Source organism: Fundulus heteroclitus, unplaced genomic scaffold (assembly GCF_011125445.2).
Source record: "Fundulus heteroclitus isolate FHET01 unplaced genomic scaffold, MU-UCD_Fhet_4.1 scaffold_59, whole genome shotgun sequence".
NCBI lineage: Eukaryota > Metazoa > Chordata > Actinopteri > Cyprinodontiformes > Fundulidae > Fundulus > Fundulus heteroclitus.
The window spans coordinates 1,948,144-1,975,104 of NW_023397022.1; the positions used below are offsets into that span (position 1 = coordinate 1,948,144).

At 39.9% G+C, this 26,961-nt stretch overlaps 1 protein-coding gene across 9 annotated transcripts in view; it reads left to right on the forward strand.

Annotated features, from left to right (window-relative positions):
• The window catches only part of LOC105921082 (formin-2), a 280,717-nt gene that overhangs the window by 19,146 nt on the left and 234,610 nt on the right, over positions 1–26,961 (forward strand). For all 9 annotated transcript variants that reach the window (XR_004929898.1, XM_036133216.1, XM_036133218.1 and 6 more), the window contains exon 3: positions 9,847–10,025. Coding sequence is in view for 8 of the 9 variants with exons in the window: in XM_036133216.1 (XP_035989109.1) it covers positions 9,847–10,025 (179 nt within the window). In the remaining variant the exon portion in view is untranslated. The remainder of the gene's footprint in view (positions 1–9,846; positions 10,026–26,961) is intronic.

The following is a 26,961-nucleotide window of genomic DNA, read 5'->3' on the forward strand; positions in this document are numbered from 1 at the left end:
TGTATGTGGGATTAAACATTTCTGTAACAAGAAAAACACAGAGGTGTTAATTTATAACGATTCGAACTATGGCCTGGTGTCTGATTTATTAGACATCCTTCCAAGGATCTTGAAAGAGCGCCCGACCTTGGAAAAACTCATAATACAAGCTGAAGCCCTGGGCGACGTCACCCGGATAAGAAAATCAGAAGTATTGAAAGAGGATTACATTCGTCTGTTGAACTTAGTTCATGGCAAAAATGTCAAGGTGCTTCTGAGCGGCCCTTTCCCGCCCGTGGCTTGTGGAGACGAGATTTTTTCCAGAATTCTGATGCTAAACAAATGGCTGGAAAAAACATGCAAAGAAACAACTGTAACCTTCATAGACAACTTTAACATCTTCTGGGAAAGAAGACATCTGTTTAGCAGCAATGGCTTCTTTCTAAATAGGTCAGGTGCAAAACGACTGATTTCAAACATCTTCTATTCTGTGAACCATGCGCCATCAGCTTTGTCCCAAAACAAAGTACATCTAGTGCCTAAACAAAAGATAAGCCCAGTGCAGCCCGAACAAACCAAGATAAAGATGGCCAGAAAGATGACACAGAAAGAGGCTACATCAGAATTACAGGAGGATTCATCCCAGATCTCAGCAGGACAAAGAGAGGACCAAGAACCGCCATCGTCACAAACACCGGTCCAGACTACACCCGCCTCGCCCTCCTCTCCACAAAGCCCAGAGGTTCCTTTTTTGGATTTTTCTCACAACATGAACAAAGTCCTTAAGATTGGTCTACAGTTGACATCCTCTCCACATATTAATTCTGAAAACCGCAGTTCTGTGACTAAATCAGCATCTTCCAAAGGACGCAGAGGTCCAGATCCTCCTCCTCCTCTACATATCACAGAACATGCCTGTCCTGAAGACCTTCTGATAACGTCCTTGTGATATACAGCAGGCCCTGGCTGTACGTTTATCAGTCAAGACCGCTACCAGCATAAGCCTGGGCCTCCTGACGGAGAACATGGAATATCTGTTATGATACGTGGCAGAAATAGGAAAAGCAAAAGGAAAATAGACAGGAATAATCAGTCGTAATTAAAAGTCATAAACTGTCAGATGCAACCTGCCACAGAGACATCATCAACCACCAAATCATATAAACTGGGTTTACTAAACATTAGATATCTGTCAGGAAAATCCCTTTTAATTAATGACTTCATTATTGACAATAATCTTGATGTAATGTTTTTAACAGAAACATGGTTACATGAATCTAATGAAGCAGCCATTCTGCTGGAGTCGACACCTCCAAACTACAATTTTCTTTGTGAGAGCAGACAGCAAAGGAAAGGTGGAGGAGTAGCAACATTGTTTAATGATTCACTAAAGTGTAAAAAGGTGTTTTTGGAAAAATTTGACTCTTTTGAACATTTGGCTCTCCAGGTAAAGAGCCCGATACGAACTATGTTTCTGAATGTGTACAGGCCTCCTAAGTCCACATCAAACTTTTTTAATGATTTTAGTGACCTGCTGTCTGTGATATGTGTTGATTATGACTTTTTAATTATTGTTGGAGACTTGAACTTTCACGTTGACAACCCTGAAGACAGAAGTGCAAAAGAACTGTGTGACACACTTAGAAAATTTGGTTTAACACAGCATGTTAAACAGCCAACACACAAACAGGGACATATTTTAGACTTGATCATCACTAAAGGTCTAAACATTTCACAGGTCAATGTAACTGATGTTGCCTTATCCGATCACTTCTCCGTTACCTTTGAATGTATCATTACCAGTGACTCATTTAGTCAAAGGGACATCGTAAGAAAACGCACCTTTAAGGACAATGCCACTGAAACTTTTATTCAAGCTTACTTTGCTACTTCAAACTTGGGCTGCAACTCAGTAGATGAGCTAGTAGATAACTTTCAGTCTCAGACATCATTTACTGCATTGCTCCAGTTAAAGTGAAGGTTTTTTACGGGAAGAATAAATCTCCTTGGAGAAATGCTCCATCAGTTAGAAGTGAAAAAAGGGAATGTCGGAAAGCTGAACGCAGGTGGAGAAAGAATAGACTCCAGGTTCACTATGACATCTATAAAGAGAGACTTTACAGATATAACTTACACTGAAAAATGAAAGAGAATCTTCTCTGAGATCATTAAGAAAAACATTAATAACGCTCGTGTCTTATTTGCCACAGTCGACAGGTTAACAAATCCTCCTGTGTCAGTGGCTTCTGAACTCCACTCCACCAGGGCCTGCAATGAATTTGCTAACTTCTTTACTGAGAAAATCCTAAAAATTAGAGGATCAGTTTGTACATCCACACCAACTCTAGAACCAAAGCCGCATTCAGCTGGAACTTATCCTGACAAAATGTCCCAATTCAGCCAAATAAACCACAAAAGCTTAGAGCAGATCATTCAGCAGCTAAGTTCCTCTTCATGCTGCCTTGATGTTCTACCCACAGTTTCCCTTAAGAAAGTTTTACCTGTCATAGTGTCTGATTTGACTCAGATAATAAACGGGTCCCTTCTGTCAGGTGTTTTCCCCCAGTCCCTAAAAACAGCAATTATCAAACCACTGCTGAAAAAGAACAATTTAGACAAACTTCTACTCCAGAACTACAGGCCCATCTCAAACCTCCCTTTTATCAGTAAGATTATTGAAAAAGCTGTGTTTCAACAATTAAACACCTTCTTAACAACGACCAGCCGATTTGACGTTTTCCAGTGTGGTTTCCGCGCTCACCACAGTACAGAGACCGCCCTTATCAAGGTGTTTAATGACATCCATATAAATACAGACTGTGGAAGAACCACCGTGTTGGTTCTATTGGACCTCAGTGCAGTATTTGATACTGTCGATTACTCCATTCTGTTAGAGCGCCTGGAGAACAGGGTCGGCCTCTCTGGTACAGCTCTCCACTGGTTTAAATCCTACTTAAAGGACAGGGAATTTTTTGTATCAGTAGGTAACTTTACATCAGAGATGACAAAAATCCCATTTGGGGTTCCCCAAGGGTCCATTCTGGGTCCCCTCCTTTTCAATATCTACATGCTCCCTCTAGCTCAGATCATAAAAAACAACAACATCAGCTACCATAACTATGCAGACGACACACAGCTCTACATCACTATGTCACCAGGTGACTATGAACCAGTTCAGGCACTGAGTAAATGCCTAGAAGAAATCAATACGTGGATGTGCCAAAATTTTCTTCAATTGAATAAAAACAAAACAGAAGTAATAATATTTGGACCAATACAGGAGAGATCAAAAGTTAACACACAGCTTCAGTCGCTTCAGCTAAAAACCACTAATCAGGCCCGAAATCTGGGTGTAGTGATGGACTCAGACATGAACCTCCAAAAGCATCTAAAGACAGTTACAAGGTCAGCTTTCTATCACCTGAAGAACATTTCTAGGATTAAAGGACTGATGTCTCAGCAGAAAAACTAGAAAAACTAATCCATGCGTTTATTTTTAGTAGAATTGATTACTGCAACGGTGTCTTCACAGGTCTGCCTAAAAAGTGGATCAGACAGCTGCAGCTGATCCAGAACGCTGCTGCCCGTGTCCTCACTAATACTAAGAAAGTAGAGCACATCACCCCAGTTCTAAAGTCCTTACACTGGCTCCCTGTATCTCAGAGAATAGACTTTAAAATACTTCTGTTAGTCTATAAATCCTTAAATGGCTTAGCTCCGAAAATCTAATTCTAACCAATATATATGGGCCCATTCTGGATGACAGTAATTTTTACAACGATCTATTCCTAACTCTTTCAACGCTTAAAGGATTACATATAATTGGGGGGGGGGGGGAGACTTTAATTGTACATTAAATCCAAACTTGGACTGATCAACCGGACTGGATTAGTCACATATTAAATGTAGAGCTGCAATTTATAGTATGATGAAGGAGCTGAAGTTGCTAGATGTCTGGAGAGAGAAAAACCCAGCTAACAAAACATACTCTTGTAACTCGAGTACTTTCAAAACCCATTCCAGAATAGACTACTTTTTAATTTCTACAGAGTTACAGTTTAGAATTCAAGATTTCTCCTATGATAATATCGTAATTTCAGATCATGCTCCGTGTTCTTTGATCTACAAAGATGATAAATTAAAGAGAGATACGCCGAGATGGCAATTTCATCATAAATGGTTACAAGACGGAAACTTTGTGGAATATCTAGGAAAACAGATCAATGAATTCTTCTTAACTAATACTACAGAAACAACAGCAAGTATAAAATGGGAAGCATTTAAGGCCTTCCTTAGAGGACATATTATCAGTTATACAGGGTATATAACAAAACAAACTGAAAGATATAGAATACAATTGGAAGATAAAATAAAGGTAATTCAAGCTAAAGTAAACAAAGGAAATGACCCACACTAGAAAAGGAATTATTGATTTTGAGAGTACTCAGCTTCCAGAGCAGCTGCAAGTCTTTTGCAACTCAGACAAACATTTTATGAATAGGGTAACAAAGCAGGCAAATTACTGGCATGGCAAATAAAACATTTGGAAACAATACAACCAATCACATCAATTATATCAAATGATTTAATCTTACAGGATCCCCAAAAAATGTATGTAGCCTTTAAGAACTACTATGAAGAATTGTATAAAATGCAAAAAAACCATAAAATTAAAAAACATAAATACATTTTTAGAAAACTTAAATATACCTAAATTCTCTAAGCAAGACAAGGACAATTTGGATCAAGAAATTACAACAGAAGAAATAGGACAAGCCATTGATAATGTGAAATTAGGGAAAAGAGCAGGTCCAGATAGTATTCCAATAGATCTATATAAGACCTTTTTTCTGTCCCCATTGTTACACCTGTTTAAAGAAATGTTCCATTCAAATTATTTCCCCCCCTCAAAAAACGCCGCCATGATAATCCTATTACCGAAGCCAGGTCAAGCTCCAAGTAAATGTGAGAATTTTAGGCCGATTAGTTTACTGAATTCAGATTAAAAGATAAGATAAGAGATAAGATAGTCTTTATTGATCTCACAATGGAGAAATTCAAGTTTCTAGCACGACGATTACAAAAGGTTTTACCAAAGACAATTGATCGAGATCAAAATGGGTTTATTTTGGGGAGGCAAGGCTTTCATAACGTGAGGCGAGTATTAAACATAATTCATTATAAGGTACCCCAGACTCAGCCATTTTATCATTAGATGCCGAAAAGACGTTCGATAGGGTTCACTGGGAATATCTTTTTCAAGTTATGGAAAAATTTAATTGTGGAAACAACTATATAAAATGGGTCAAAATATTATACAGTAATGCCTCAGCTGAAATATTAACTAACAGAAACATATCTAAGCCAATAAAGATTAATAGAGGCTGTAGACAGGGGTGCCCATTGTCGCCTTTACTATTCACTCTGGCAATAGAAACTTTTGCTGTAGCGATTCGCTCACACCCTCATCTCACTGGAATTGCTGTTGGACCCACAGAACACGGGATCTCCTTGTTCGCAGCTGATGTTATCTTATTCATATCAAAATTAAATCAATCAATACAAATTATCATGGAAATAAGTAAATAATTTAGTGAGATGTCTGGATACAAAATAAACAAAAACAAGTCTTCTATTCTCTTAATGAATGCAAAGGAAAGAATCAACCCATTTTCAGATGTCTTGCAGTTTAAAATAGTTAACGATTTTAAATATTTAGGGGTACACATCTCTTAAGATCTTGATCAGGTTGTTGTGACCAACTACAAATATATCCTGAATGAAGTAGATAATTCATTTGAAAGATGGATGCCACTACCAATATCTTTGATTGGAAGAATAAATATAGTAAAAATGAATATATTGCCAAAGGTACTCTTCCACCTCCTCCTGAATTCTTTTCACAAATAAAGAAGATGATGTTACGTTTCCTATGGAACAATAGAAAGTCCAGACTCCGTCTGTCTCTACTACATCTCCCTTATGACCGAGGAGGCTTCAAGTGCCCGAATTTTCACTTGTATTATTATGCTGTGCAGTTGAGGTCTATGATGTTCTATTATAGTAATCACTCTCCACATTGGATAGAAATGGAGACTCAGAATTTAAATTTAACTCTCCCTTCATATTTGTATTCAAATTTGATATTAAAGCTTCTGAAATATACTAAAAATATTTTTTTTTAAAAATATGATAAGAGTATGGTGAGATGTAAAAAGAATTTTAAATGAACCAAAGTGTCTGTCTTTGTTCAGCCCGGTGTGGGGAAACCAGATTTTTGTACCTGGAAGAATGGATCCAACATTTAAAGTATGAAAAGACAAAGGACTCCAAATGATTCAGAATCTTTATGTAGCAGATTCTGACATACTAATGAGTTTTCAGAATCTGCAACATAATTTTCACCTGGATAAGAAACATTTCTTTAAATATCTTCAACTCAGAAACTTCATACAAACAAATCAAAATAATGAGTTGACAAAGCCTGCCATGTCAACTTTAGAAAGAATGTTAACAAAGGACAGTTTGAAGAAAGGTATTATAACAGAATTTTATCACTCAATGATGTTACACATTTCAGAAGGATCTCTTGAAAGACTTAAGGCTTGTAAAGAAGACTTATTGATAGAGCTATCTGAGGAAGATTGGCAGCATGTAAATTGGCCCACACCAGCTCTATTAATACAGCTTTTAAAATGATTCAATTTAAATGGTTAATGCAAATTTACATAACACCAGTGGACCTTAATAGGTATAACAGGGAGATACCTGATGTATGTCCAAAATGCACAGAGGACAGAGGAACTCTGGTTCACTGTGTGTGGCATTGCAGGGAAATTATACAGTTCTGGAAAGAGGTAAAGCATGTCATTGAAAAAATAATTTCCAAACAAATAATTTTTGAGCCAAGGTTGTTTGTGTTTGGACTGTACCCTGAAAAACATACTTATACAAAAAATTAACAAGTGTTTATAAACTTAAGTTTGCTTAATGCGAAGAGGTGTATATGAATGTTTTGGAAAAAGACTCACAGACCGACCATAAACCCATGGCTGCAGCAGATATCTGTCCTCCCTCTGGAAAAATGACACATATATTAAAGGGCAAGAACTTGAATATCTCAAAAGAAGGTGCAAGTGATTGAAGAACATGTGAACTGCAGCTCCCAAAGACAATTTATTTATGGACATATACTGTTAAACTTAATTCTCATAAAGAGGTTAAGTACGAAATGTGACTTAGTTGCACAGGAACTAATACTGTGAGAGGCTTTTTTTCTTTTCTTTTTTTTTCTTTTCTTCTGTTTGTATTTTATTTCGACTTGAACAAGTAACACTACTACTGCTGTTGTCATATCTTGTAGATTGTTCAAGATGTTTGTTTAAACTGCCAAAATTTTAATAAATATATTTTGGGGAAAAAAATTCATAGAAACGATCTATTCAAAATTTGTGTTCAATCACAGCTTTAGCATAATGCATTAGCTACTCAGTACATAAAGAGTTTCTAATAAAGAAACTTGCAGATTATATCAAAAAAGCTTTGTGCTGTTGAAACAGAACAATAATTCTTTTTGCGCTTTTACAATAACATCACTTCTTTCTCCCATGTTGTCAATTATTTTTATTCTCTGCATTTTTACATTTAAGTTTTGTCAAACTTAAAACTGCTTGAAAAGAAAAATAATTGCCAGTTTTGATATGTTTGTCTCTGAAAAAAAAATAATAAAAAAATAAAATAGACACTTTTTCCCAAGGGCTATTTGGTAATTAATGTGACATGGCGGGTATGGCTGCCATGCAAAACCATCTGGCAAACGATTAAATTATAAAACAACAAAACATCTTAGACACTTTCCTTTATAACATTCTCTCAACACACTTATATGTGTGTGGGGATTGTATAGGCCTCACCTCTGATGGCTTCCTCTGCCTCTATTTGCATTTAGACATTAAGGATTCTGGGTTGGGTGCCTGGGGTGTGCGCTGGCACCTGCTACTTTCCAAAGGAGTGGGGGCAGACTGTCCCAGGCACTGCCTTTATGGGCCTCTCAGTTTTAAATATACTGGAGAACACTTAGACTTAGACTCATACTTAGGCTCCACTTAGTCATTTTGTATGTAGAGTGCATACACAACCCAATTTCGTTGCATACAGCTTATGACAGAGTAATGAGATTGCAGGTGGAATAAGGCAACATTACAATATAAAGTGCAACAGTGATCAAAATGTAAAAAAGCAAGAGAAAAACTGTGCAAAACAGTGTGCTGAACAACTTGCAACAACACAACATTTGAGCAGGTGAAGGCAGGCAGGTCTGAGATTGGGGTTAGGACCAGGGTATGGAACGGGTAGGTCGGGTTGTGGTGCCCCACCCCCCCCATGTTGATGTTGGGAGCTGGATACCCCTCTGGGATGCGTGAGTGCGAGTGTGGTGAGTGCGAGTGTGTGTACTGCTCCCCCCCTCCCCCCCCCCCTTTTTTTTGTAGGACTAGGGTGGGGACATGTGAATGTGACTGTCTATGTGGTTTTCTGTTTGTCTGTTTGTCAGGTTGGGTTTGAACTACCCACTCTCCTGGAACATCTCAGGTCTCCACTGGGGAGCCCATCCCCCCCATCCTTGGCCCGCTGGTGCATTTGTGGTCCTCGGTGTCCGGGGCTGGGTGCTCAGGCGGGTGCCAGCTCGCTCTTGGTGGCTGCTTCGAAGGGCCTGGGTCCCCGTGGCTCTGTCGGGCGTGGGATGCCCCTGGGCCTCGGGTCCCTAGGGCCCATGGCTGGATCTGCTCCAGTGTAGCTGGCTGCTGGTGGAGCCTATGGGCTTGTCCCCATGGCTCCTGGGGGCTTCAGCATTGTGGGGTTTCCTGGGGCCCATCTGTGCCCTTCTCTCAGATGGGGGAGGCAGCTTTCTCTGTGTTGGCCCCTCCTGGGCACCTGTGTTTTGGGTCCCTGTCTGGGGTTTTGGTTCCCCTGGTGCTAGGCATGGTGCTCCTTGAGAGTGAGGGGGAGGGGGGCAGGTCTTTGGCTCGTCACAACCAGTATTGAGCATTTTTCTTATGGAAATACCTTACATATGCAAGTGCACTCACACAAACACTTACAGGTTCTTGGATTCAGGTGCTTACAGATTCACTTCTATACGGAAAACCGCTATTATTATCTTTAGCTGTTACTTTATACATTTTGTATTAAACAATACTGTATATTCTTCAGTGATGGTATCAAGATGTTGGTTGTTTGTACCTGTAATACTTTATCGGTTGGTTTTGCTGTTCTTTTTATATATATCTCTCCAAGTAAAGAAGCAGACTCAGATGATGTTATATTGCTCTTTCCCTTTCCTCTTCTCTTTCTCTTTCACCTTTTCTCCCATTTAGCATTTTGTCTCATATGTTTCTTTCCTTTTTTGCTCTCTTACCTTCCCATTTCAGTGTTCATTGAATATGAAATAGTCCCAGCATAAAATTTAATAAATCTTCTTGCATATATAAATCAAGTGGAGCACTATGGCGGAAGCAGTAAGGCTCCACTTTTGAAAGTAAAATCTGTTGGGCTCTTTTTGGCATTAACACAACAATTCTTATTTCAACATTGCCAGACAGGACACACAAAAAATTTAACAATTTGTATGAATTTTACAATATTTGAATTTGGAATGGACAAAATTATAGATGTTATTAGTGTCTTAGTCGCTGTTGGACAATGGATCTTACAAGAAGTTAGCCTATAAATCAAATCCTGCTTAGGGCCACAAACAGTTTTGGCTTTGTATGGATCCAGCACAAGAATTTAAACTGAATTATAGAACGTAGTTGTTTGAAGTATTCACTAACTGTTTTTTTTTTCTCTGTTTATTCCTCGGATGGGCAGGTCAAACGTTACTTGAGAAATTGTTCCTGCAGCAGCAGCATGAGGAGCCAGAGGAGGCTGAACGGCTCTGCTCTAAGATCTTGGCCATGGGACTCCTGCTTCCTTTCACAGACTGCTTCAGAGAACAGCTAGGGGGCAGCATGGCTCAGATCCCCTCCACTGGATTAGCCAAATTTGAGGTATATACCTTTATTTTACACACATTCTTTCTACAATGTTTCTTATTGTTTTAAATTCTGATGACCATATGTGATTTATACCTGTCATACATAAACAGTTCCTACCCAATCAGTAATTAAATTCGAACTGATAATGCAAAATCATAACTTAATATTGTGATAAGGATAAGCATCCACCCATGATTAACAAGAACATGATAGATTCTCATTCTAACATTTAATTACAAATCTGAAGTTTTTTCCCTTCAGCGAGTGTTTAATATACAACATAACTTCACAGCACAAATTTTCATTGCCTCGATCAGCAACTTTATTGTATCATTGTGGATGCAAGTTGTGATGTATATTTGGGATAACTGTCCTGTTGCAACACACAAATTCCATGTTTCAACCATATAGCTTTTCAGTTCAGCTAAAGCTGAAAGGCTTAATGATTGTCCATATTCTTTTCATTATTAAATCCACCTTGTACAATTCACCACTGCTAAGAAAATGCTGGAGCAAAATGTCAATCCCATTATGTTTAATAGTTGGTACAATGTTCTTAGATTTTAAAGGACCATCTTGACGGCTGAAACATACTTTAAATATCCCTAATGGGGATAGGTTTTCAATATTGCTATTACACTTGTGTTGTGCAATTATACACGGTTTAAAGTTATTTAATGTTTAATAAATAACTATGTTAAGTATTGCCTAGTGAATATCAGCTTTTAAGATGACATCAGAACAATGGTTGAAAGGGATGATTCAAGCACTGGCGATCTTTTAACAGCAAACTCTGCCGACATATAGAATAAATGAGTGACAACTTCTCTTCAAGTTCAAGAATTCAATAACAGAAATAAAATGAACATCCAGAGAACATCACTATATAATGCTGTTTATCTGAATTAACACTATATTTCAATTACCAAATCCTCTCTACTAGGCTAGTGAAACTTAACTAAACTACTCAGCACAATGAAGATAAAAAGAAGCTAAGCTAAGGACCTATACACCAACAAAAGAACACAAAAGACAAAACAAAAGTGGTTGATCATCATCAGAATAATTCAGTGAATCCTGGTTCACTGCAGATCTGACTTAAGAACATGGAATGGAGTTAAATTAGCTTGACTAATTAAGAACAGCATTTGGCATGTGTTCAACCCATTCACAATGCAAATCCCGAGTTACACAAAATATTATTTGAGGAAATACCATTTTAAAGAATGATTTTCTCGGTAAGAATCTGGAAACTTTATCAACCCTCGATTTTATTAATGCGATTCTACCTCTGGGAGTTAGGGGTCGCTGCAGCGATCTGTCGCTAAAATAGGTTACTCCTAAAGTTAACATAAGATAAGATAAGATAAGATAAAATAAGATAGGCTTTATTGATCTCACATTGGAGAAATTCACTTGTCACATCAGCTGAGTAATCAATAATCAGAAGAAGGTGCCAAAAGACAAGGTGCATCAGTTATATACAGTGTGTCCTTGTTTATACAGTGGATCAAAAAAAGAAGTAGATGAGAAAAATAAGAATAAAAAATAAAAAATAGAAATAAGGCAGAGGATGTCTTATTTACATTTACAGTGACTTATATACATATGTATTGACATTTATTCAGGTGGCAATAGCAGCAGAAGTCACTTCTTTCAGGATTATCGCACAGTGTATTAAATAGAATTGCACATTAGTTATTGCACGTTGGTTATAACAGTTATTGTTACAGTTGTAGTTACAGTTATAATGATGTTATAATTACAGTTATAGTGCAGCATTGTATAATCTGATAGCAGCAGGGATGAATGCCCTGCGGTAGCGCTCCTTTTTACAGACAGGGTGTCTAAGTCTGTCACTAAAGGAGCTGCTCAGCTCCTCTACAGTCTGGTGCAGGGGGTGGAAGGTGTTGTCCATGTCCGTAAACAAACCACCTTTAAATCGACATCAATATTCCATATTAATGAGGTAAAAACGCTCATAGAACTAATGAACGATGGCGGAGCGAAACGAAGCAAGCCTTATGTTTAAAATGGCTTTTGTTGAATAACCGGAAATTGGAAGTTACCAGAAGCTAACTAGCATTTTGGCTAGCGGATTTTCAGCACTAACTTTAGTATTAGTATTTAGCATTAGTTTTAGTCAAAATGAGTGAGCGGGTTAACATAAACTTTAATATACCATCAGTGTATGAAACCCCTGTGGAGATAACGTTTGTTATAACCATTAAAACACACTCGAATCATATCGGCAATGGCCTGATACAGAATGTTAGCATGAGCTACATTCGTTAGCTCTTTGTGTTTAAAAACACCATCTACGCATTACACAAACATTTCTAAATGAACCATTTACTCTCCCTGCTCATTTCTCGGCCCGACCTGTCGGTGCCTCGTGAGAGTTCGGTTCATTTTGGCCATCCAAGGAAAAGCAGCAGTCAGTGAAAGCATTGATCATTTCAGCAGTGTGCTAGCCTGTGGCTCTGCGGCCTAGCAGCAGCAGACATGTGGCCATGAGCCAGCCGAAACGTGGTCGGGATCGGAGGCCTGGGTCGACATCCTCCATGCAGTCTCTGATCTCTCAGCTTGTCTGGTGAAGGAAAGTGACCGATCCACCGTCTCGCGTCCGCTTTCCTGCAATAGCTGACAAAGATTAAAAAAAGCTGTCTCGGCAGCTGGTTGCACAGAAGTCAGAGTGCAACTTAGCTTCGGTCGGGTCGATGAATGTCCGAATTCAGTCGGGTCCTCCGTTCCGCAGGTGGTGAGAATTTCCCCCTTTTACACTCCACTGAAGCGAGGGCAGATGAGTGTCACAGAACGCCCCTTCTGTGCAGCTTTTGGGGGCTCTGGAGCCCCACGCGAGGCCTGCTTGGTTTACTGGTCCAGGCCAGCTTCTCTCCTCCTTTTGTCTCAGGCAGTAAGTGAAGAATAGTGGGCTTTATCCTGTGGGAGCAAAGTTTTATAGCATGGAACCCTGCTGAGAGGGGAGGTCCTTTGTGCCTGTGAGGGTCCCAAACTCCTGTTGCTTCCATTCCAATCTGATTTTATTTTCTCACCATGGCTTAATGGCACTAATCTTGTCATGTTTGGAGGTTAGGTTGTGGTTGGACCCAAACGCAGAGAGACCAAGGCATGGAGTTGTAATGGTTGAGTTTAATGAAAAAAATCCTAAAACTTACAAAAAACACTGGAGAACTCACGAGCTAAAACCAAAACGTAAACCTGGTGATGAAGATCGGGTTTTACCGGCCTGCTGTTACATGTCTATTGAAAACCCATCTTTCCCAGTTCCGGATTTGGTTGCAAGTGAGAAGATCGAGAGGTAGAACAGTTTAAATGCATATTTAATTCATAGAAATTAAATATGGAGACAGAGTACATTACCATACAAGATGATTTTTCACCGCGCGGTGGAGAAGTCTGTCTGAATTGAGTTTTGAAGAACATCCTTTTTTCTACAGCGTCTGCCCTCCTCTAAGTTAGGGAGGGAGGGGTAATCTGGTTCGAACAAAGAAACTCTTCTGGCCTGACCACCTCCCTCGGGGGCCATAAAACTCTATGTTTATCTTACGCTGGAGCAGGGGGAGACAGACACCATTCTGCTTTCCTCAGTAACCCCAACTAAGATATTTTTTAATTCTAAACACTGGGGTGGAACGTGAGGAAGCAATGAGGCAAGGTGAGAGGCAGCAGCAGCGGGCACAGGAGTAGCACAGGAAGCAGAACAGAACAGGGTAGAAGAAACCAGCAGAGGTAGCCTAGATTAAGAAGATGAGCGTGAACGATTTTTGCCGGTGTTGCAAAAAGAATGTAAGGATACGAGGAGTCATTCAACACACAAACCTCATTTTTCAGAAAAACAATAAAGGCAAATGCACATACGAACAAGTTCTCCGTTTAGGATTACAACTCTACAAAACGTCAAATAAATCGCATTGCATCTGTCGGTCCTGTCAGAACGTTATAACACGGTTGAAACGCGACATGCTTGTGTTAAAAAAATGGGCAGACGACGAAGGAGACCAACCTATTATGTTTACAACGTGGGATTCATATCACGACATTGCGAGTTATTTACTAAGTCAGACAGTAAGATGATCTCTTACCATTTGTAAGTTAAATGAACTTCGTCCACGATGATACCCATAACGTTGGCTTGAAAAACATCGGAGCCTAGCATGAGAACAGAAAGTTAAAGCAGAAATTACAACACATAATGCATAATTGAAGAACAGTAGAACTCAATAGAGTGAGAAAATTAGATCCTGATATACTCCAGTAGCCTAAGCCTATAGCAGTAAAACTATAAAGGTAGCTGAGAGTAACATGAGCCACTAGTTATAATTTTTGTCAAAAAGAAAAGTTTTAAGCCTAGTCTTAAAAGTAGACAGGGTGTCTGCCTCACGGACCAAAACTGGGAGTTGGTTCCACAGGAGAGGAGCCTGATAGCTAAAGGATCTGCCTCCCATTCTACTTTTAGAGACTCTAGGAACCACCAGCAGACCTGCAGTCTGAGAGCGAAGTGCTCTGTTAGGAACATACGGGGTAATCAGAGCTCTGATATATGATGGAGTTTGATTATTAAGGGCTTTATACGTTAGAAGAAGAATTTTAAATTCTATTCTTGATTTAACAGGAAGCCAATGAAGGGAAGCTAAAATTGGAGAAATATGATCCCTCTTGTTGATTTTCATCAGAACTCTTGCTGCAGCATTTTGGATCAGCTGAAGGCTTTGAACTGCATTTTGTGGACTTCCTGATAGTAAAGAATTACAATAGTCCAGCCTTGAAGTAACAAATGCATGGACCAGTTTTTCAGCATCACTCCTGGACAGAATGTTTCTAATTTTGGCGATATTCCTGAGGTGAAAAAAGGAAACTCTGGAAACCTGTTTAATATGGGATTTAAATGACATGTCTTGGTCAAAAATGACACCAAGATTTTTTACTTTATTACCAGAGGCCAGGTTAATGCCACCCAGATTAAGTGATTGGTTAAGAAGTTTATTTTTTGAGGACTCTGGCCCAAAGATTAAAACTTCGGTCTTGTCAGAATTTAGATGCAGGAAATTTAGAGTCATCCAGCTTTTGATGTCATCAAGACATGACTGCAGTCGAAGTAATTGATTGGATTCATCAGGATTTATGGATAAATATAGCTGAGTATCATCAGCATAACAGTGGAAATTAATCCCATGCTGTCTGATAATTTTGCCTATCGGAAGCATATATATAGTAAAGAGAATTGGTCCAAGGACTGAACCCTGTGGTACTCCACAGGTGACCCTAGAGTTTGAGGAAGATTTATTATTAATATGAACAAATTGGAATCTATCTGACAGATAAGATTTAAACCAGCCTAATGCTTTCCCCTTAATCCCTACAGTATGTTCAAGTCTTTGTAGGAGAATATTGTGATCAACTGTATCAAACGCAGCACTGAGATCTAACAGGACAAGTATAGACACAAGTCCATTATCTGAGGCCATGAGAATATCATTAGTGACCTTCACCAGAGCTGTTTCAGTGCTATGATGAGCTCTGAAGCCTGACTGAAACTCCTCAAGTAGGTCATTACTTTGTAAATGTTCACAAAGTTGATTAGCAACTACTTTCTCAAGAATTTTAGATAAGAAAAGAAGAGATATAGGTCTGTAATTTACTAACTCATCTTGATCAAGAGAAGGTTTCTTAAGTAAAGGTTTAATAACAGCTACTTTCAAAACCTGTGGTACATATCCATTTACTAAGGATAGATTAATCATGTCTAAAATAGTGCCACTGATCAAAGGGAATATGTCCTTAAACAACTTGGTTGGGATTGGGTCTAACATACAGGTAGAAGGTTTAGATGAAGCTAAAATTTTAGATAGCTCAGAAAGCTCTACTGCTTCTAAACAGTTCAAACACTGCGCAGATTCTAAAGATTCCTCCAATGCTGCCTCACTTACTGAGGATGAGGTAATCATGTTTGGGAGGATGCCAATTATTTTATTTTTAATGGCATAAATTTTATTTATGAAGAATCCCATAAAATCATTACTACTAAGAGCTAAGGGAATGGATGGATCAACAGAGTTGTGGCTCTGGGTAAGTTTGGCAACTGTACTAAAGAGAAATCTAGGATTATTTTTATTCTCTTCAATTAATGATGAAAAATATGCTGCTCTAACTCTGCGGAGGGTCTTGTTATACAACAATAGTCTGTCCCTCCAGATTAAGTATGATTCCTCTTGGTGTGTAGAGCGCCATTTTCTCTCCAATTTCCTAACATTGTGCTTCAAGGAAGGCAGCTCTGAATTAAACCAAGGAGCCAGCTTCCTGTGAATAATCACCTTCTTTTTCAAGGGAGCTACATTGTCTAATGCAGAACGCAATGAGGAAGTCAGATTGTTAGCAAAGGTATCGATTTGTGAATGGGAAGAAACAGCAATGCTGCCATCTACAGGGCATTTCTGCAATACTGAGGATATTAAAAAGGGGACAGACTCTTTAAGTTTTGATACAGCATTATCCGATAAAAATCTACTATAATGGAACCCTCTTTTGGGGGTGGAGAACTCAGTTAGATTAAACTCAAATGTTATTAAAAAATGATCAGACAGGACAGGGTTGTGAGAGAATACTGTTAATTCTTCACAATCAATGCCATATGTCAGAACAAGGTCTAAAGTATGGAGCCGAGAGTGTGTCGGTTCATGCACATTTTGAGCAAAACCAATTGAATCTAGGATAGTTTTAAAGGCTACACTAAGGTTATCACATTCAGTGTCAACATGGATGTTAAAATCACCCACTATAATAACCTTATCAGTATTTAACACCAAATCAGATAAGAAATCTGACAACTCATCCAAAAACTGAGTGTAAGGGCCTGGTGGACGATACAAAACAACAAACAGAAGAGGTTTTATTGCTTTGCAGTTTGGATGAGGGAAACTGAGGGTTAAATGTTCAAAAGAACTGTAATTATTAGTTGGCCTGGGACTAATTAATAAATCAGACTGAAAGATAGTTGCCACTCCTCCTCCTCTTCCCACAGATCTGGGAATGTGGAAATTTGAATAACTGGAGGGGGTTGACTCATTTATACTAACGTAGTCCTCTTGTAGCCAGGTTTCTGTGAGACAAAAGAAATCAATCTGATTATCAGAAATCTATTCATTAACTAACAAAGTCTTTGGAGGGAGAGACGTTATATTTAATAGACCACATTTTATTGTTTTATTTTTAGGTTCAAGGTGAACCGTATTGATTTTTATTAGGTTTTTATGATTTGTTCCTTTTAGATCAGTTTTTGATCTGTTAAGTTTTGGCCGTGGGAAAGACACCGTCTCAATAGGATAATGGGTGGGTAACAGTACAGAAGCTGCAGAGAGGTGTGTTAAACTACGGCTCTGCTTCCTGGTCTGGACCCTGGGTTGTCAGCATTTAGGAGAACTAATAAATACGGCCAGATTCCTAGAAAGAAGAGCTGCACCCTCCAAAGTAGGATGGATGCCGTCTCTCCGGATCAGACCAGGTTTTCCCCAGAAAGTTCTCCAGTTATCAATGTAGCCCACGTCGTTTTCTGGACACCACCTAGACAACCAGCGGTTGAATGATGACATGCGGCTAAACATGTCATCACTGGTCAAATCAGGCAGGGGACCAGAGAAAATTACATAGTCCGACATAGTTTTAGCAAACTCACAAACCGAAGCAACACCAACTTTGGTGACCTCTGATCGGCGTGACCGGGTGTCATTACCGCCAGCGTGAATAACAATTTTGCGGTATTTACGCTTATCCTTAGCCAGTAGTTTTAGGTAGGATTCTATGTCGCCTGTTCTGGCCCCTGGTAGGCATTTAACTATGGTCCCTGGTTTCTTTAGTGCCACATTTCTCATTATGGAGCTGCCAATAATTAAGGTCGGCTCCTCGGCGAGATTGTCGCTCAGAGGGGGAAATTTATTAGAAACGCAGATGGGTTGGTGGTGATCTGGGGTCTGTAATCTAGAGCTATGCTTCCTACGAACTGTCACCCAGCCAGCCTGGTTACCAGGCTGCTCGGGTGCTACTGCTTTAGGTTCGCTACGTGAAGTTACTCTATGCGGCTCCGCGCTAGCAAAAGAGCGGCTATCAGCTGGTTTTTCAACAGCACGGAGCCGGGTCTCCAATTCTGACACCCTCGCCTCCAAAGCTACAAAAACACTACATTTATTACATGTACCATCATCACTAAAGGAGGCAGAGGAATAACTGAACATCTGACACAGAGAGCAGCAGATAGGAGACTTAGTCAGAGACGGAGAAGCCATTATGAGGCTAAGGCTTGGCTAGCGCTAGGCTAACGCTAGGCTAAAGCTAGGCTAACGCCCTATTATCACGCCAAAGAACAAACCGTGTGAAACACGAGGAGTTCCCAAACGTGATGAGCAGCCACAGACAATATTTTAAAAGTGCTTATGTTTGGAAACAGATGTTACAGCAAAGAGGTTTAAAGATAAAAAGCGAGAGAGCCTGGAGCAAAGCTCCGTCGTTCACACAGCAACAACAGGAAGTGACACAATACGCCTTACAGCAAACAGGAAGTCCGCGAGCCAATCAGTCACATCAAGGTGTAAGCAGTGTTTCCACAACCATTGTTGTTGTAAACAAATTCAACCCAATCGCGCTTTGGTGACGTGGTTGATTACGTTACTGTTGATCATCTGTCCATCATCGTATAAAGCCCGCCCTGACAATTTGATTGGCCCGCCAGATATTGGGCAAGCATACTCGCGCTACTATTGAGCAATGCCAGACTGAACTTCCTGACCTCAAACGTTGTGGGCGGGACTAAGTTTGGAATGGCACCCAGGCTATTGGCTAACTGCCTCAGATGAAATAAGCTTGATTTCACAACCGCCCTAACCTGGCTTTATAATTTGTTTTGTAGCCTGTAAAAAAACATCTCTCAATGCTTTTCTTAATTAACCTCAGAGGCCAGTGATGTGATCAAAGTCAGAGTATATTTTCTTCTCATGGGAAGAAGAACAGCAGAGACACAGTCCCTGGAAAAGGTCTGATCTGATCTAACCTCCTCCATTCTGCTCTAACTAGACAAAACTAATGAGTCCCTTATATACCAGTGCTTTATTTTGCGAGATGTCACACAACAGTTTTTCACCCTTTTGTGCCTGCTGGAATTTTCTCCGGACAATAACAGAAGACATCATCAACTCTGAAGCTGTAATTGTGAAATAAATAAATTTTTTGCATCTTGGGAAGGTCATGTTCGATGATTTCAATCCTACAGACTGCTACTCTGGGTAATCCCAGGATGCTCCCTGGGTGCCACACAGTGGCAGATCACTGCTCCCTAAGGGATGTGTTAAATTAAAAGGCTATATTTCATTGGAATGTAGAAAGTTGCAATCACAAATAAATATGATGATGAACAGTTCCCTTTTATTGATATTTAGACAGAGCCCAGCAGCGCTAAAAAGATTCCTTAATTATGGCAATGGCTAAAGAAACCTCTGGCGCATCCTGAAAATAAAGTGATATCGTGAGGTGGTTGACTAATGATGATCTCCTTTTCAGCGTTAAAAATAGCTTTAAGATGTTGGTGAAGATTCTCAGTCATCCAGGTTATGATCAATCCGAAAAGGGTTAAAAAATAAAACAACTGGACTTCTGTTCTGAAGCTGAAGATGTTTTGCTTGCCATCCAGGAAGCTTTCTCAATTCAAAATGCCTGGAGTAGTGTGGAGTTCCAAGCTCTATAGACCTGCAAGCAAGGCCTCATTGGAGCTTAGATTCTATATGCTGAATTATGAATTACAGAAGTCTACAATAGAAACACCACAATATTCAGAAAAATAACCTAGGGTGACCACAGCAGGTGGAATTATTTAACAATTCACATGCAAATTCACCTTAGACTGGTCGCCCCAACAATTGAGAGTTGTTAGGTTCATCATTTTCCTGGCTCACACGAGGAATGTTGTGGTCACATGTGTGGGGGTGTGAATTGGGGGGAAACTTGGCAGGAATCAAACCTATCGCTGTGTTGTACGTTTTTGAAAATTAATACCTGAGCCCTCCTCCTCTGTTTAAAGTTGTTTTTTCTCACCTTACGTTAATGGCTTCCTTCACCCTTCTCTTAAACCATCTGTCTTCTCTGTCCAAAACGTGAATATTTTGGTCCTCAAAAGAGTGTCCTTTATCCTTGAGGTGCAGGTGGATGGCTGAGTCTTGTCTGGATGAGGTAGCTCTCCTGTGTTGACCCATGCGTATGTGGAGAGGTTGTGTGGTTTCTCTAATACACCACTCCACTCATCTTAGGCTTGGGGGTTTTGTCCTTAGGGTGGACCAGCTTCTGTCTGAGGGTGCTGTTGGGTTTGAAATGTACTGGGATCTTGTGTTAAGGGAAAATTCTCCTGAGTTTTTCAGAGACTCCAGCAACATATGGGATGACAATGTTTTTGCGCTTGTTCTTCTTCCTGTTCTCTTCTGTGGCGTGTCTTTTGGATTTCCTTGCTGATTTGACAAAAGCCTAGTTACAGTACCCGCAGGTTTGGAAAGCATATTTGACATGTTTCTGTGCCTTGTTCTTCCCTTCTGTCCAAGTGGAGACATGTTTGGCTTGATGGTGCAAGTTTTTGACAAACGTTCGTGTTCCAGTGGGTGGTGAGAATCAAAAACAACATATTGGTCTGTGTGAGTAGGTTTCTTGCAGACTTGAATGTTGAGGCTTCCATCTCTTTCCGTGCTCACCAAGCAGTCCAGTATAGGTAGGTTGTTGTCGTTGGCATACAATCTGGTAAACTTGATGTTGTCCACTGAGTTGATGTGTCTGGTGAAAGCTTCTACTTCTTTTGCCTGGATTTTGATCCAATTGTTGTCCACATATCTGAACCAGTGGCTTGGGGGTGTTCCTCTGAAAGAGTCCAAGGCTCTCTTTTCCATTTCTTCCATGTAAAGATTAGCCACAATTGGTGACACTGGATCCTATAGCACAACCATGCTTCTGTCTGTAAAAATTATTATTGAACTTCAAGTAGGTTATGGAAAGACAAAGTTTCGGTAGGGTACAGATCTGCTCCAGAGTAAAATTAGTCCTGATGTTCAGATCATCATCTTGTTAAAAACGTTTCCTGTTTCTACTGGGTGAACGACTGAACTGTAGTGTGAAGCGCTTTGGAGGTCATCAAGACTAGTTAAAGCGCTATACAAGTACAAGCCATTTACCATTTACATTGAGCTGCAGAGGGTTCAGCTCACTCCAAGTGACAAAGGGGATCACAGAGGGGAGACACCGCTTAAATCTTCTCCTTTCAATAAGCCCTATGTCGTTTACCTCCTCTGCAGCCACGGCGTGTTTTCCTCAGGATTTCGGGTGGAATTCCAGTCGGTTTTGCCACAAATCCGGTCAGCATTAGCGCTCTGAGCTCAGTGTAAACAAAGCGAGCGTGTCCCGAACGCGTCATGATAAAAACAGCAAAAAAAAAGCACGAAAAGTGGCAACTCAATGACAACGACCCCGATAGATAGGACAGTACTTCAGAGAGTTACCGTGAAAAAAACAGAGCAATCAAAAAAGAGAAAAGTAATAAAGTAAAAGAAAGTTAAAAAAAACACGAACGTAGCAATGTAAACTGCAGCACGCAGCTTTCGTGCATGCACATCAAAAAGTGAAATTACATCAAAAGATACAAGAGTTTCTCCTGGCACCATCCTAATGTCAGGTACTGGTTACTGAGCCTGAATTCAGCCACACACAGAGCTTCGTTTAAGAGTTTTATTGAAGGAGATGAGTGGTGGAAAGGAAACCAGCAGACTGTACCAGATGGCAGCGGAGTGATGTTGACAGTGGCTGGAGCAAGAGAACGTAGTGGAGCCGAAGCCGGAGCACTTGAGGGAACGCAGGCAGGAAGGCAGAGACAAGGGAAGGCTGGTAGGCAGAGACAGGGCTGGCTGGAGATGGGGGCACACGATGTGGGACGAAGGACGCTGGGAGACGTGAGGCATGAGCAGACGTGGGAAGGACGTTGTCGAACCAGCAGTGAAAGCAGAAATGAGAGGAGTTTATGTAGGAGGTTGAACAGGTGGAATGAGTCCAGACTTGATTATTGCAGCAGGTGAAACTGATCCAGCATGGAGTGAAGCAGGGGAGAGAAGGTAGTGGAAGGCTCTGGAACTGTCCATGGTGCAGCAGGAAGAACTGCATCCTGACACCTAAGATGTTTGACTTTGCAAAATCTGTAAAGTTCTGTATGTGATGTGATGTGTTTCCCACCAGATGGGCTGAGATACCAGTGAGATGTTTAGCAATGTTGTAAGTCACTGAATTAATGCTGCTGACAATGGGTCTGAGTACTGTTTCTTCCTTGTGGATTTTGGGAAGTCCATATAAGCATGGAATGTCTTATCCTGGATGTAATCTGTAATAAGATGAATGGTTGAACATGTTGTCCTGGTAATCACAAGTGTTGAGGACAATAGTGCATCTTACTTTGTCAGCTAATAAGATGGTGATACTTTGGCCCTGGCAAAGAGATCTTATGGCTTTCCTTTCCTGTGGTGTGAGGTTAGAAGGAGGTGGTTTGAAAGTAACTGACCCACCATTGTTACAAGCACTTCAAAACTTAACATGAATTGAACACTTTGTTTGTCACCAGGGACATGATTCTAACTACACATGAGGTAAGAAAGTTTTTTTTTCCTATGAAAGATGTAGTTTTAAAGACCTTATTTGAATGTCTAGTAATTGAGCTCTACTTAAATGTTTTGCCAAATATCTAAATGGAACACTGACTGACTTGACATGGAACCTGGGGAAGAACAATGATTAGCGTTTGTCAGGTTCAAACACCTAAAACATTCATTAGCAACACAAGAAGGAGAGACAACAATGAGGTTAGTTTTCAAATAATCTTGCAAGGAGATCGAACAAAGATGCTTAATACAGATCTCCAAATTCGATCTGAAGCAAATCCGTCGCCTCCTCTCTATTTATTAGGAAAAGGAATCCCTGGTTCCATTGTGAATCTAAGGGGTTGGGATAAGCAAAACAACTGTGACCTTCGAGATAAAACCAAGCAGTTCACACAGTACAGTTATGTGTAAGCAGTCAAGATGGCTGATAGTTCATAAAAACACTTATAGTCACAACATATTTCTCTGCTTTCTGCAGGCCGTCTGCAACTATAAGACAGAGATCTAAAACCTTAAAACTTAGTAGTAAAGAGTAAATATACATGATAAATGCAATGTACAGCTGCATGTTGATTTTGGCTGGTACTCAGCACTTAAAAAAAAAAATATTTTTATTTTATTTATTTTAAAAAACAAGAAAAGAAAAATTAAATAAAAAATCCTGCTGCCTCTCCAGAGTGGCGTCTGTGCTTCACGCTGCCCTGTTACCGGCCTGGTACAGGTGGGCGGTAGTTGGAAGCCCCTATAGGCAAGGGGTTCTGACCCGGATGCTGCTCAGGTGGTGTTCCGTTGAACTCTTTGCACTGTGTGCTGTGGATCCCAGTGGTTGGCGTTGGAGTCCCAAAAACTCCTTCCAGTCTCCAACCTATAGTAGAATTAACTGAAAACTCCGACTGACATTACAGTCCAGGTCCTCATTTCCTAAAGTAGGTTCCATTGTTTGTCCTCATCTTTTCAGGGAACCTATGCCTAAAAATGTAATAGTTAGTGAGACATTTTATCACAGTTATGCTGTCCTCAGGCTTCTGGTCCTCCTGTAAAAGCATTCTCACACGCAAACAAACAAATACTTAAAACCCTCTAAATGGGATCTCCATATCTGTAGAATAGAGAATTATTTAATTCTGGTTTGCAATCAAAGTACATTTTTCCTGTAACAATGTCAGAGAATTATTATTTTTATTTTATTTTTATTTTTTTTATTAAAGCGACCACACATCGTACCACTTTGCACAAAATATTTCACCATATCCAATATAATTAGATGCTATCCCTCCTTCAAGTTTTCCAGCATCTGCTTAAACCCACATGTCCTACTCCATGTGCTTCAGAAAAAGTTCTTGTTTTAATCCTGGAAGAAACACCATTTTCCATCAAGTCCTGTTACAGCACCCCTCCTATATATATATATATATGTATGTATGTATGTATGTATGTATGTATGTATGTATGTATGTATATATATATATATATATATATATATATATATATATATTAGGTCTGGGCGGGCAACGATTAAAATATTTAATCGCGATTAAACGCATAATTTGCCTGATTAATCATGATTAATCGCATTGTATTTACAAGCTCCAAGAATGAATTCAAAAGTAGTGTAAAGAGCACTTTTATTTTAATGTTCTGCTGCCATATGAACAAAAGTGTTGTAACATTTGTAGCACTTATCAGTAACACATATTTAGTGTAAAGCTCAACTTCAACATGTAAAACAAAAAATAGCAATAATAATAAATTAAAGCTTATTGCCACTGACAGGGAATTCTCTTTATGGGGAAAAAATCTACCAAAAACAGGCAATTTCTGAGGTAACAGCAGGGAGCAGCATTACCATTTTATGTTCAATACCAAAGTTTAACTTGGCAGTGGTTACAACTAACTTGTTTCTGTCATATTCGATGCTGGAAGAACTTTAAACTGAAATGCTTGCTAACTCGAAATGCCTGCGTTGCTTGCGTTTATTTGACGTTAACACGCGTTTTTTTGTTGTTGCTTTCTTGCATGCATATAGTGAATGGCAGGGAAAAACAGGCAAAAACACATGGATACAAGAAGCGAGAAGCGACTTCACCGACGGCGTCGATGCAGACCCCTCTCCGCTCCGCACAAAACTTGTTACGTTCGCCAATTCACCGCCTCGCCTAAGCAAATTCCTGCGGGAAACACCGCCTTCCCCATGTCAGCTTTGTTTTTTTCCGGCCAGCACCTTTCTTCCTCTTTGAATCCAAGGCTGAGCTGACAGCGAGGTTATTGGCGCATTATCGTCACCTACTGTTCTGATTCAAACCCCTACACCGCAGCAACAGACCTTCACAAAATAAAAGCATGTGAGCAACATGCGTTAACCTGCGTTAAAGTAAATATCGCGGTTAATAGTCTAATGAATTAACGCGAAATTAACGTGTTAACTTGCCTAGCCATAATATATATATATATATATATATATATATATATATATATATATATATATATATATATATATATATATATATATGATGTTGGGTGACTCCAAGGTTCTGTACAGCCTGTGCTGGCTGAATACAGTCATGGGGAAACTTTGTGAATTTATATATATATAAACTCTCACTCCCCCCTGTTCTGAAAGAAAAAACTGGACTTACTGCTAGTTTTGTTACAGAAACATCAACGGAAAATAATAAAGAGTTGTCAGGCAAAGTCCATTCATCCACTAATGCTAATCTTTCTAATCTTTCTTAAAGTTGGACAAACTGTTGCTCAGCTTCCTGAGTCCAAATCTAAATATTATTGAATTTTATCATACCTTATATCTTCATGATGTCTCTCAAAGGTTGCGTGAGATCAGTGTACCCACAACATAGTTGTGACAGCAGCCATTTGGTCCCAAAAAGATAACATGTCATTCACGCGCTGTAGTTTGGGTTTGTTAGAATGCTTTGCTTGTTGCTGGAGGACACATTGGTTGTTCCTGCGGAAATAACACAGTCCAGGAAAGACGTTTCCTGGCAAATTACAATTTTATGTTTACTGACCTTAAATGTAACTGGAACACTGAAAGTAATCACACCTCCGTGGACTTTCTGCTCATAATTGTGATGGCAAGTACACCTTCTGCTGCTTAATGATGATCAGTACGTTCCCGGTCATGGTAATGTATGAAACTCATGTTTAAAATAAACTTATCAGTTACATCACAGACAATTTAAAAGGTATTTAGTATATTTTAAAACAGCAAATCTGCACGCTCGTAGGAGCCCAATCAGTTGCCTGAAGGGAACGTTTAACCATGCCCTACTTCTTTCTGGTGCTCAACATAGAGAGAAAGATAAATATGAGAAAACGTTTCATCCAACATCATATAGCGTTATAAATTGTTCAGCAGTAGCAGCTGCCAAACGCTCAGGTGCCACATACATATTCCTAGAAATGACTGTCTGTGTTTTACCTTAAAGAATCTTGATACCAGTCTGTGTGGTTCCTGTCGTAGAACAGAGTGACGTGACGTGTAGCGGGTCAGGTGGGAAGAAGAGCAGGAACCCAGACGTTGCATCTTCCATAGCTGGAGAGAACACCAGTTGTAGCAGGCTCTGTTCTCAGTCCTCCATAGATGCTAGCAATTCTTCTCTCGCTATCATATTCAGTGACAGTCTTAGTCCACAACCCAGAGGCTTATATGTGGCTCCAGTGTCCACTAAAAGTTCATACAGTCTTTTCCGCTGACAGCTCGGAGTCTGCAGTGCTCATGCAGCTCAACATCCTCAGGGGTGTGTAAATTTTGTTCTTAAGAAGAGTTATCCCCTTGCTGGGGTACTAACCTTGTAGAGGTGAGGTCATGTTAGGATTTGGTTGCTCCATACAAGTAAATTTCTCCAATGTGAGATCAATAAAGCCTATCTTATCTTGTCTACCAGGCTGACCTGCCGGTGGGGCGAAAACAGCCCACAGTTGTTCAATGTCCAGGACAACCACGGTTGTATGTGGATGGGTGCTTTAACATGTCCACCATATCAGCTCCAAACACTGATCTATCACGCCCTGCGTTCAATACTCAACGCCACATTGACCACCAAAATGCCATCTGCTCTCACAACAGACCTGTAATTATATAAAGAATAGAGAAAAGGAGGCAATATGCAAGCCTCCTCCTTGGAGTTAATTAAACTGAGGTGACACCTTCAGAGTTGAAGATCCAACTGCTGAAACCATCACATGTTCACTTTTTACTTTACTCACATTCTGTTTTGTTCCCTGTAATTGCAATTTAATAATAG